The 13,566-nt window shown below is 45.9% G+C and overlaps 1 protein-coding gene across 1 annotated transcript in view; it reads right to left on the minus strand.

Moving 5' to 3' along the window:
- Window positions 1–13,566, minus strand: part of DHRS7 (dehydrogenase/reductase 7) — a 54,384-nt gene extending 40,818 nt beyond the window's left edge. The window contains exon 1 of the mRNA XM_070750645.1: window positions 13,317–13,566. Within this exon, the coding sequence (XP_070606746.1) occupies window positions 13,317–13,446 (130 nt within the window). The 5' untranslated portion in view covers window positions 13,447–13,566. The remainder of the gene's footprint in view (window positions 1–13,316) is intronic.

Raw genomic sequence — 13,566 nt, forward strand, 5'->3', positions numbered from 1 at the left:
CAAAAATCGCTTCGTAGAATTTCTTAAGGGAAAAGCGATCGACTAAGTCCAGGAGACTAGAGGCGTCCCACTCCGCAGGAGGTATTTTATAAGCCCTTAAATATATTTTTATACAATAAATAAGCAATAATCCAATGATAAATACTTGCACTAGGACCTCCAGGCCAAGGGATTAGAAGAATCCACAAGCGGCCGCAGGAATCGTAACCGGCAAAACCGCCGGGGGAAAACGAAACCGCAACTTCTCCCAAGTAAAAAAGCCTAGCCGCCTTTTACTTTTTTTCCTTTTTAAAACGGCTGGCGCAAATAGTGCAAGTAATAAAATAAAGACAATAAATCTTACTACTTTTTTGAAGGAAAGATCGAAGGGAAGGTGTTAGAATGTTGAACGAGCATTCACAATACAACCGCAGGATATGCGAACTGAGCGAATTCTGGGGAAGGGGCGGATCCGGCAAGCTTTTTTAATACTAGGCTCAGTTCCACCGGATTGGACATGAGCAACCCATGTGACTGCTGGACCCGCTCCTTCAGTACGGAGAATGACTCTTGACTCTGAGCAATTTGTGACTTTACTACCTGAGACCTTGGTGCTGTTGTTATTTGCTGCTGACTGGGTTCATTTTAATCAACTGAATTGTTACACTATTACCTATATTTTATATATTCTATATTTTCTATCTGTATTTACTTCTTTTATTAGTATTTTAACTGTAGTATCTTAATTAATTGATTTATATTTTAACTAAATTATTGGGGGGGTGTTTTATTGATGGATAACTGGGATGGGCATAGGGTGTATGGAGCAAATGATTGGTATGGATGGGGCGGATGGGATGGGTGGGATCATAGTATGGGTGAAATGAATGGGAGTGATGTAAATAATACACTTGGCCAACCTGGCGCTGGAGAGGCGGGAGGGGGAGGGGCGGCTATCTCTGGGGTGACAGAGGGTCAGGATATCTCAGTGCTGCTGGGGAGAGGCAGATATGGCGGGAGTCACGGAGCTAGCCGTTACAGGGGAAGGAGGGATCGTTGCTTAATAACGATCCCTTGTTCCGGCTCCGTGAGCTCAACCCAGAATACTGGTGATGAGTGTAAATCTGGCCCTGGGCTCAGGTTGCTGCTACTCAATGCCAGGTCGGTGGTAAATAAAGCTCTCCTCATCCGGGATTTGATCCTGGATGAGGAGGCCGACCTGGCATGTGTAACTGAAACCTGGCTGGGCCCAGAGGGAGGAGTTCCTCTCTCTGAAATTTGCCCAGCCGGGTTTCAGATATGGCATCAACCTCGACCCCGGGGAAGGGGGGGAGGAGTGGCTATTATAGCCAGGGAGAGCCTTTGCCTGCGTAGACTCGTTGCTCCGGAGATTGCGGGTTGTGAGTCCCTCCTGGTGAAGTTGGACTTAGGGGTTCAGGTGGGCTTGTTTCTCACGTACCTGCCTCCCAGCTGCGTGGCACAAGCCCTGCCTGTGCTGCTCGAGGAGGTAGCCGGGCTGGCGGTGGGGTTCCCTAGACTTATTGTCTTGGGAGACCTCAACCTGCCGTCGCTCGGCGAATCCTCTGGATTGGCACAGGAGTTCATGGCCACCATGACAGCCATGGACCTGACCCAAGTAGTTCAGGGTCCGACTCATGAGGGGGGGCACTCACCCGACATGGTATTCCTCTCTGAGCAACTGAGTAATGGTCTGAGACTAAGGGGCTTAGAAGTGTTGCCTTTGTCATGGTCAGACCATTTTCTACTGCGGCTTGACTTCCTGGCTCCAATCCTCCCCCGCAGGGAGGCGGAACCAATTAAGATGTTCCGCCCCAGACGCCTGATGGATCCAGAAGGCTTTCAGAAGGCGCTTGGGGTTCTTCCAGATACACTCGTCCGCAGTCCGGCAGAGTCTCTGGCTGAGGCCTGGAACAAGGCGGCAGCGGAGGCCCTTGACCGTATTGCGCCGTTGCGACCTCTCCGTGGCGCTAGACCCCGTAGAGCTCCATGGTTCAACGAGGAGCTCCGGGAGTTGAAGCGCCAGAAGAGACGTCTAGAGAAGCGATGGAGGAAGAGTAAGTCCGAATCCGATCGAACACTTGTAAGAGCTTTTATTAAGACTTACAAAGTGGCGCTCAAGGCGGCAAGATGCGCGTATCATTCCGCCTTGATTGCATCAGCGGAATCCCGCCCGGCCGCTCTGTTTAGGGTGACCCGCTCCCTTCTTAATCAGGGGGGAGTTGGGGAGCCCTTACAGAGTAGTGCCGAGGACTTTAACACGTTTTTCGCTGATAAAATCGCTCGGATCCGGGCCGATCTCGACTTCAATTGTAAAACAGAGTCGACTGACAACGAGTCAGTCGAGGTGACTGGGGCTAAACGTCTTTGTCCATCTGTCTGGGAGGAGTTTGACTTGGTGACACCTGATGAAGTGGACAAGGCCATTGGAGCTGTGAGTTCTGCCACCTGTTCACTGGATCCGTGTCCCTCTTGGTTGGTTTCGGCCAGCCGAGAGGTGACATGGAGCTGGGCCCAGGAGATTACCAACGCTTCCTTGGGGAGGGGAGTCTTTCCAACACTCTATAAAGAAGCGCTCGTGCGCCCCCTCCTCAAGAGGCCTTCCCTGGACCCAGCCGTACTCAATAACTACCGTCCAGTCTCCAACCTTCCCTTCATGGGGAAGGTTGTCGAGAAGGTGGTGGCACTCCAGCTCCAGCGGTCCTTGGAAGAAGCCGATTATCTAGGTCCCCAGCAGTCGGGTTTCAGGCCCGGATACAGCACGGAAACTGCTTTGGTCGCGTTGATGGATGATCTCTGGCGGGCCCGGGACAGGGGCTTGTCCTCTGTCCTGGTGCTTCTTGACCTCTCAGCGGCTTTCGATACCATCGACCATGGTATCCTTCTGCGCCGGCTGGAGGGGTTGGGAGTGGGAGGCACTGTTCTCCAGTGGTTCTCCTCCTACCTCTCCGGTCGGTCGCAGTCGGTGTTAGTGGGGGGTCAGAGGTCGACCTCTAGGTTTCTCCCTTGTGGGGTGCCTCAGGGGTCGGTCCTCTCCCCCCTGCTATTTAACATCTACATGAAACCGCTGGGTGAGATCATCCAAGGGCATGGGGTGAGGTATCATCAATATGCCGATGATACCCAGTTATACATCTCCACCCCATGTCCAGTCAACGAAGCAGCGGAAGTGATGTGCCGGTGCCTGGAGGCTGTTGGGGCCTGGATGGGTGTCAACAAACTCAAACTCAATCCAGACAAGACGGAGTGGCTGTGGGTCTTGCCTCCCAAGGACAATTCCATCTGTCCGTCCATCACCCTGGGGGGAGAAACATTGACCCCCTCAGAGAGGGTTCGCAACTTGGGCGTCCTCCTCGATCCACAGCTCACATTAGAGAAACATCTTTCAGCTGTGGCGAGGGGGGCGTTTGCCCAGGTTCGCCTGGTGCATCAGTTGCGACCCTATTTGGACCGGGAGTCACTGCTCACAGTCACTCATGCCCTTATCACCTCGAGGCTCGACTACTGTAACGCTCTCTACATGGGGCTACCTTTGAAAAGTGTTCGGAAACTTCAGATCGTGCAGAATGCAGCTGCGAGAGCAATCATGGGCTTTCCCAAATATGCCCATGTCACACCAACACTCCGCAGTCTGCATTGGTTGCCGATCAGTTTCCGGTCAGAATTCAAAGTGTTGGTTATGACCTATAAAGCCCTTCATGGCACCGGATCAGACTATCTCAGGAACCGCCTTCTGCCGCACGAATCCCAGCGGCCAGTTAGGTCCCACAGAGTGGGTCTTCTCCGGGTCCCGTCAATGAAACAATGCCACTTGGCGGGACCCAGGAGAAGAGCCTTCTCTGTGGCGGCCCCGGCCCTCTGGAACCAACTCCCCCCAGAGATTAGAATTGCCCCTACCCTCCTTGCCTTTCGTAAGCTACTCAAAACCCACCTCTGCCGCCAGGCATGGGGGAATTAAGACCTCTTCTCCCCCTAGGCTGATACAACTGTATGTATGGTATGTTTGTACGTATGTTGGTTTTATATATTAGGGGGTTTTAAGTTAGTTTTTAGTATTGGATTTTTACTGTATATTGTTTATGACTGTTGTTAGCCGCCCCGAGTTTTCGGAGAGGGGCGGCATATAAATCCAATAAATGAAATGAAATAAATGAAATGATATAGCGTTTCGCAAAGCTCGAGATCGCGAAACTCGGGGGATCACTGTACTCAGATTGAGGATTCCTTTTCCCCAAGTGCATTATTTTACATTTGGAAACATTAAACTGCAGTTTCCATTGCTTTGACCATTTATCTAGTAAAGCTAAATCATTTACCATATTACAGACGCCTCCAGGAATATCAACCCTATTGCCCACTTTAGAGTCATCGGCAAATAGGCAAACCTTCCCTACCAAACCAGATCAGTTCCTAGTTGAAGATTATAAATGTAATTATTAATTAATTCCTGTTTCAACATCATTTTTGTCCTTTTTGAGATGAGATACATGCCAGGCGAAATGATTTTTAAAGATCTGCCTTTCATTTTAGCTATAGGCTGATATCTCACCTATGGTTTTGCATGTTAAAATAATCTTGAAAACTGACATAGAATATTTTAATGGAAGATAATATGCAAAACGTTGCTAAATCAAATACGGATTTCAGCTTATTGGTCTTATGTTTTTCTCATCTTTCATGAGTTTTTGTTTTGTTTTGTTTTTTTCTTTGTATTTTATGGCACTGAATCTACCAATGTTAACAGCTTTCCACGAAGGGCTGGATTGACGGTTAATATGGCAGACAGGTATCAATCCATCCATCATATTCTGCCAGTCAAAACAAGAAGCTTGTCCTCATAAGATATCAACACCAGCCATTCTAACTCTGACATTCTCCTCAAGTGTTGCATCACTTGAGGAAAATGTTTCTACAGCAATAATTCCTATGCTATGCAGAGAGACCATGTGCAATTTCAAATAAAGGAAGAATAAACCAAAACTTAATGGAAATTGTTTCTTCATCTTGAAAGTACTCTTTGTGATCAGGGCAGTCTCATGTTATTCCAATATAACCATCTAATATTCACTTTAGAGTGTCATCATTTAAATAAATAAAACAGTGGTGTGTCAACACAATATTGAAAACAAGAGAAGCATAGTAAACAACAACGAAAGAAAAAACTATTCAGAAATTAATGTATCTAGCCAAACCATGAATACTGTACATCTCTAAGAAGAAATACAATTTTCAAAATATCCATTCTTTATATTTCTATACAAAAAGAGTTTTCTATAGATATTGGTGTCCTAGAAGGAATAATTTTGTTAATGAAACTAATAATTTGTTTATTAAATGTATATATTATTTATTTCACTGCCATGGGACTGATATAAAAGCCTTTCTCTTTCCAAAGCTTAAATGAGAAGGGAAAAGTAATACAGTGGTACCTCGAGATACGAGTTTAATTCGTTCCGGACCTGGGCTCTTAAGTCGAGCAGCTCTTATCTCGAACGACTTTTCCCCATAGGAATTAATGTAAATAATTTTAATTGGTTCCAGCCCTCAAAAAACTCACAAAGTTAGTCTAAATTATGCAGAAAGACATGTTTTTAATGAAGAAATGTACATGTACATATAAATGAATAATGAAGTTTCTTTCACTTAACTTGTAAACTTTCTTAAACTTTTAAATTTACATATGTTCAACTTCTCTGCCACCCAATCCTGTAGGACAGAGGTCCCCAACCCTTTTTGCACCAGGAACCGGCTTTAAGCGATCAAGAGAGGAATGGGTGAATGAATGGACGGAGGGTGGGAAGGAAGGAAGGAAAGAGGGAAGGGACAGGAACAGAGGAAGGAAGCAAGGAAACTTATGAAAGGGGAGAGTAAGAGAGGAATGAGTGAAGGGAGGGAGGGAGGGAAGAAGGTGGGAAGGAGAAAGAAAAGAAGAAATAGAGGAAGGGAAGGTAAAAGAGAGAAAGAAAAAGAGCAAGAAAGAAAGAAAGAAAGAAAGAAAGAAAGAAAGAAAGGGGGAAGGGACAGGAACAGAGGAAGGAAGCAAAGAAACTTATGAAAGGGGAGAGTAAGAGAGGAATGAGTGAAGGGAGGGAGGGAGGGAAGAAGGTGGGAAGGAGAAAGAAAAGAAGAAATAGAGGAAGGGAAGGTAAAAGAGAGAAAGAAAAAGAGCAAGAAAGAAAGCTGCAAGCCCCCCCCCGAGCCCCCCAGGCCGGCTGCAACCTTTTAAAACACGCGCGCCGCTTCGCAGCTGTCTCCTGAAGCCGAACGCGGAAGTTAGCGTTTGGCTTCAGGAGACAGCTTCTTGGCGCTTGTATCTCGAATTTGGGCTTGTAAGTAGAACAAAAATATCTCTCCCCTCCCAGCTCTTATCTCGAGTTGCTCTTAAGTAGAGCAGCTCTTATGTCGGGATTCCACTGTAGATTGTTCATTTATCAACAAAGCCACCATGGGACGTTTTTGTTTTGGCTTGAAGTGTTCCATGAATTCAACCAGTTTTTACTGTTGAGCAAACAAAACTCAATGGATGGAAATATTATTCGTAATCTTAAAGTAGGCATGTGTTTGGAATCCTGATATCCTACCTCAAGGATCTTCTAATATAGAGTAATATATACAAGCATTCAAATTAGTACCCAGTGATACTGAATTTATCCAAGTGCTTTAAAAAATGATTAGCTAGCAGTCATCTCTCATCACTACAGGAGAGAATGTTGCTTCTTTTATCCTTCATCTAAATTTCCCTGGATATTTATTTGGGTGGCTACTGTTCAGGGTGGATAAAAATAAATGATTTTTTAAAAGGTGGATTTTTAAATTTTAAATTGGATTTTTTAAAATTTAAATTGGATATTTTTATCATATTCATTTTGCTAAAATGCTTTTGGAGTAAAAATCTATCTAGAGTTTTCTATTTAAGATACATTAATAATTTAGTTTATTCTGCATGAAATGGAGTTTAGTTATGTAGCATAAATCTATATATACTGTAATATTTATATTTTTGGCAAATCCATTCAATGTATCCAAGCTCTGCAAGCTGAGATAATATGCACTCTAAATAGTAAACCTTCATTTATTTGCAAATAATAATATTAAAGATTCTAACCACTAGCAAGAATGAGTCCTTACACAGTATTTAAAAAGCACCTGTCATTTCAGATCCATCATGGCAGAGCCTGTTAGTGGACATCCACTTGCCTGCAGCCTGCCACGTCCCTCATCTTGTTGTGTCACTGCCACATCACCAGCCAACCCATGAAAATGAGGGGTGGCTTATAAATACTGTATAATGAATGAATGAATGAATGAGTGAATGAAGATTAAATTATGATTTAAATCGAGCTGATTTAAATCAAGCCTTTTTACTAATAATTTAAATCATGATTTAAATCAACTTGATTTAAATCAAATCCACCCTGCTGCTAAGTAGAAAAAATTCTACTTATAATTCTATTTATATAATTCTATTTATATGGTCGGTAAATCCACAGTCACTGAATTTAAACATGCCTGGGATAAACATATATCCATCCTAAGATAAAATACAAGAAATAGTATAAGGGCAGACTAGATGGATCGTGAGGTCTTTTTCTGCCATCAATCTTCTATGTTTCTCTGTTTCTATTTATTCTACATATATACTATAGGTATATACTTTCTGAAGCAGAGAAAATTAATTAGTTATATCTATGCAAGTTTAATGGATTATTTGTTTTTATTTTTATTATTACTATTTTATCTCTTTTATTCATTAAGCATGAAATAATAACAATAACAAAACAATAACAATAACAACAATAATAATAATTGGATAGCCTATGGCAGTGGTTGGTGAAACATTTTTCCCTTGGGTGCCGAAAGAGCGTGCGCATGCACCATTGCGCATGTGCGAGGGCACACACCCATAATTCAATGCCTTGGGAGGGCGAAAACAGCTTCCCCTACCCACCGGAGGCCCTCTGGAGGTGGAAAATGGCCTATTTCCCAACTTCTGGTGGGCCTAGTAAGCTATTTCGCCCTCCCCAGGCTCCAAAGGCTTCTCTAGAGCCAGTGGAGGGTAAAAACGTCATTTTCCATCCTGCCGGAGGCTTTCTGAAAGCCAAAAATGCCCTCCCAGAGCCTCTGTGTGAGCCAAAAATCAGCTGGCCAGCACACACATGCACGTTGGAGCTGATCTAGAGCAACAGTTCGCATGCCAGCAGATATGGCTCCGCGTGCCATCTATGGCACCTATGCCATAGGTTTGCCATCACTGGCCTATGGGGAGCTTATAATTTAAAACAAAGCCCTGATGCAAACAAATATATATATTGTACAAGATAAAATACAGAAATTTTAGCATCTGTTTGAACAATACACAATCTGTCTATATGAAATGGTATCAAATCCACCCTTAACATTAACACCCACACAAAAGTTTTGTCTTTCAAACGCTTTGGGCCAAACCTCATAATTGCACTGAATAACTGCTTCTAAATTCCTGCCTTTAATCAGCAATTTGTTCATGCACGCAACTACTGGCATATACAGAATAAATAGCAGTGCAATTATTTAACCTTTTTAGAAAATGTTAAAAAAAAACAATTACTGCTCAGGTTCTTTACTACAAAATCAGAAAAATTAAAGATACAATTATGCAATATTTTTATATATTTTTCAGTATCAGGGTAGATTTCAATTTGGCCGGGGATTCAGTTAAATATCTTGAGAGTCCATAAACTGAAGTAAGATAGACAGAACTACCAATACTCAGAGACTTTGTTATAAATTTAGATGTTTTAGAAATAATGTTGGGCAGACAGCAATCTTTCAGTATTCAAACTGCTCCCACCCGCCTCGCCTTCCACAAGACTCTGAAGACCTATCTATGTCACCAGGCATTATGTGTGGTTATGGTTGGGTAGTATTGATTCTTTTTAAATGATAGTGGGTTTTTAGTTATAGTTTTAATTATTGGATTTTTACTGCATTGTTTATTGTTGTTGTGAGCCGCCCTGAGTTTTTGGAGAGTGGCGGCATACAAATCTAATAAATTATAATAATATTATTATTATTTGGATTGTCACACAGAACAAGAGGTGGACTTATTCCCTACAGCTATAAGAGATTCAGGCTAAAGGTTTCCACTGTTCAGCGCAACAAGCTGCCACATGAAATGTTAAGTTCTCTTTTGCTAGAGATCCTCAGGTATCGAATATAATTGGTCAAATATGTTCTAATGGATCATTCATTGAGTAAGAATTGAACTACAGTGATCCCCCGGTTATTGCGTCCCCGACCATTGCGAACAGGGTAATTTGCGATTTTTCAACCCGGAAGTCAAAACACCATCTGCGCATGTGTGCCCTTTTTTTCTATGGGCACGCATGCGTAGATGGGGCCCGGCAGATCAGCTGCTGGGCGGCTTCCCTGGGTCTTCCCCCTCTTGCTGGCGGGAGGGCGAGCAGCGGGCATCAGCAAGGAGTTTCCCCACCGCCCACGCAAACTCCTCGCTGCCGCCCGCCCTTCGCCCGCCCACACCGTTCATTCTCGCCGCTTTCGAGCTGAGTCCTGAAGCGAATTCGCTCCGGGACTCAGCTCGAAAGCGGCGACAGCCAGCGCGGAGAAGCCGTTCGCTGGCGCTGGCTGTCGGCGCTTTGGAGCTGAGTCCCGGAGCGAATTCGCTCCGGGACTCAGCTCGAAAGCGGCGACAGCCAGCGCGGAGAAGCCGTTCGCTGGCGCTGGCGGTCGGCGCTTTGGAGCTGAGTCCCGGAGCGAATTCGCTCCGGGACTCAGCTCGAAAGCGGCGACAGCCAGCGCGGAGAAGCCGTTCGCTGGCGCTGGCTGTCGGCGCTTTGGAGCTGAGTCCCGGAGCGAATTCGCTCCGGGACTCAGCTCGAAAGCGCCGACAGCCAGCGCGGAGAAGCCGTTTGCTGGCGCTGGCTGTCGGCGCTTTTGAGCTGAGTCCCGGAGCGAATTCGCTCCGGGACTCAGCTCGAAAGCGGCGACAGCCAGCGCGGAGAAGCCGTTTGCTGGCGCTGGCTGTCGGCGCTTTGGAGCTGAGTCCCGGAGCGAATTCGCTCCGGGACTCAGCTCCAAAGCGCCGACAGCCAGCGCGGAGAAGCCGTTCGCTGGCGCTGGCTGTCGGCGCTTTGGAGCTGAGTCCCGGAGCGAATTCGCTCCGGGACTCAGCTCCAAAGCGCCGACAGCCAGCGCGGAGAAGCCGTTTGCTGGCGCTGGCTGTCGGCGCTTTTGAGCTGAGTCCCGGAGCGAATTCGCTCCGGGACTCAGCTCCAAAGCGCCGACAGCCAGCGCGGCGCGGCTGTTTTAAAATGTCGCCGCCGGCATGGGGGGCTTGCCAGCACCCCCCGGACACCCAACCCGGGTTTGGGGGGCTGCTAGGAAGCCCCCCATGCCGGCGGCGACATTTTAAAACAGCCGCGCCGCCCCCAATCTTCGGCTCCTCGCTAGCGCTGTGGGAGTAAAAACACCATCTGCACATGCGCAGATGGTGTTTTTACTTCCGCAGCGCTACTTCGCGAAAACCCGCTCGTTGCGGGGGGTCCTGGAACGGAACCCTCGCAACGAGTGGGGGATCACTGTATATGACCTCTAATGTTCCTTCTAACTTTATAACTCTCTTTCAATAGTTTGGCTTTTTAAAAAAAAATATAATTACAGTGATCCCTCTATTATCGCGAGGGTTCCGTTCCAAGACCCCTCGCGATAATCGATTTTTCGCGATGTAGGGTTGCGGAAGTAAAAACACCATCTGCGCATGCGCGCCATTTTTCTATGGCCGCGCATGCGTAGATGGTGGAGTTTGCGTTCCCCGCCGCCCACGCAAAGGGGAAACCCCGATTCGGCTCCTCGCTGCTGCTGCGCTACCAAGCAGATCAGCTGCTGGGCGGCCGAAGGAACCTTCCCTGGGTCTTCCCCCTCTTGCTGGCAGGCGGGCGAGCGGCGGGCATCAGCGAGGAGCCGGGGTTTCCCCTTTGCATGGGCGGCCGGGAAGACCCAGGTTGGGGGTTCGGGGGGGTGCTGGGAAGCCCCCCAGGCCGGCTGCGACCTTTTAAAACAGCCGCGCCGCTTCCCAGCTGACTCCCGAAGCCAAACCCGGAAGTGGTTTTTTTTTAAATTAATATTTTTTTAAAAATCGCGATATAGCGTTTCGTGAAGGTCGAGATCGCGAAACTCGAGGGATCACTGTACTCCAGTAAGAGATCTATATGGTATTAATAAATGTATTAGTAGCTACTGTACTGCAGTTAAACTAAAGTTTAAACAAATGTATATTAGAAGCAACCCTCCATTTAATCCAATGAATCTTAATTTACAAAAATTACAATCCTCCTTTTAACCCAATGAAGCAATATACAAAATCATGTTCACAAGACTTGGCTTTTTAAAAAAAGCTAGTGCTGTCACAGTAGAAAATGAATTGTGTATCTGTGAGTGTGTACATATGAGTTTTAATCACCAATATAAAAGTAGACTCAATCTACCAGATGAATTGTTGATTCTCTTTCTCTTTTGTTGTGTTGTTACAGGGAAGTAGTTAAACCCTATCAAATTATGTGTGATGTCACACTGTTTTTAGGTTAACAGAATGTAGGTCTTGTAAACCTTAAATTTCATGTCACCTTGTTTTAAGTGGGTACAAAATTGTAGGTTTATTAAAACTTATATTTCGTTTATCTAAAAGCATAGTATCACTACACATATATCACACACACGTCTATGTCATTAGATAAAGTCTAATGCAAAAGCAACAACAGGCTGGCTTGCCCATGACTTAAACTACTGCTTAGCTCTGAATACACACCTAATTCAAGAATTTGTGAATAGCCTTACAAAATTCCTTCCGCAAACTCCTGGGTTTCTCCCTTCCCATGAGAGTTTTCCTACTTTAAAAAGCAGGGGAAAGGTGAACCTTTTCAGGACTGGTAAATAAACTGGGTTGTAAAACCTCTGCAATTCCCCAGCGTCCGGCCGGACATAGGCCAGACCAACCACTTCTATCTAGTTCCCACAAGTAAACTGGCTCAAGGACATTTTCAAAAATATGGTAAATGCGGCTGGCTTTGTGTTCTAGCAACCAAGCTGAAATCCTGGGCATATTTACATGGGGTTAGGAAGCAACGCCTGAAAACATATTCCGATGAGTAATAAATACTACAAGGACCGAAGAGAGGGCTTGCACACACCCTAGTCAGAACCTGGAGATCTCCCAAGAGTGGCGACTAATGGCTTCCATATCTCCAGGCACCATGGCCAGGGCTTGATTGACTACCAGCTTTGGGCTACTAACTCCAGATGACAGCGAGAGCCTGCAAAGGTCCAGCAAGTCTGACATTTTTTAAAGCCAGATCTGGCAGCCCCAGAATTCAGTTAAGGGAGAGTTTATTTGAACTTTGTTACTTTTTCGAATCACTCCACCCACCACCCAGAAAAATCTCACAACAGTTTGGAAGATAATAATAATAATAATAATAATAATAATAATAATAATAATAATAATAATAATGATGATGATGATGATGATGATGATGATGATGACGACGACGATGATGTTTGTTCCAGTGCTCAAAAGGGTAAAACAAAATTCATTTGGAATAGTAAAATCGTTTTTCTAAGAAGGAAGGAATAGAATAGAACAGAACTCTTTATTGGCCAAGTGGGATTGGACACACAAGGAATTTGTCTTTAGTGCATATGCTCTAAGAGAGGGAGGGAGAAAGGAAAGGAAAGGGAAGGAAGGAAGGAAAGAAAGGAAAGAAAGAAGGAAAGAGAAAGAAAGAAAGAAAGAAAGAAAGAAAGAAAGAAAGAAAGAAAGAAAGAAAGAAAGCAAATTAAACTGAAAGGTCATTTGGCCACGTGGTCCAATCAATGCTTGGGTAAACAGAGCTGTTTTTAATCCCGATTATCTGGCAGATTCCAAATTCACGAAGGCTTTCGCCTTCACATTTTTTACCAAATCTCGCAGCATCCCCGTTAATTTCCACGGGCAGTTTAAGCACCGGCCGTGCGGGGGGAGATCGCGTCACGCTGGTCGGTTTGCTTGGGCGCAAGGAGGGCGCATAGATAAATTCTCGCATCTGGTCCGGCCTGTAAAATTGACGCTTCCTGCCTCGTCTCCTTCTTCTTCTTTTTTTAAAAAAAAACCCTTCTGCTAACGGTTGCAATCGAGGGGCCGCGCCCAGCCCCCGCAGAACTCGTGCCACGTCCCCGCGCGGGAGGAAAGCAGCCAAAACTCCAAGCAGGTTGAAGCGCAAAAAGTTGCGCGCCACCGCGACAGAGAGCGCGAGAAAGAGAGAGAAGAGATCCTGCTGGTGACTTACCGGGTTTCTTGCCCCACCATTCTGCCCACTGCACGGTGAGATCGCTTTCAGCTCGGATCCAGCGTAGGAACTGCAAGATCAAGTAGGCTATGAAGGTCCCCACCGCGATGCACTGAATGCAGATCGCCATGGCGCGCAAGGAAGGCGGGAGCGCGGCAAAGGAGTTGGAGACCCAACAAGAGCCCCTTCTTATAAAGCGGCGGGCTGAGCTCTCCCCGCCCGCTGTCCCGAGCAGGGAGTGGCCGCGGGC

This window comes from Erythrolamprus reginae, chromosome 1 (assembly GCF_031021105.1).
Source record: "Erythrolamprus reginae isolate rEryReg1 chromosome 1, rEryReg1.hap1, whole genome shotgun sequence".
NCBI lineage: Eukaryota > Metazoa > Chordata > Lepidosauria > Squamata > Dipsadidae > Erythrolamprus > Erythrolamprus reginae.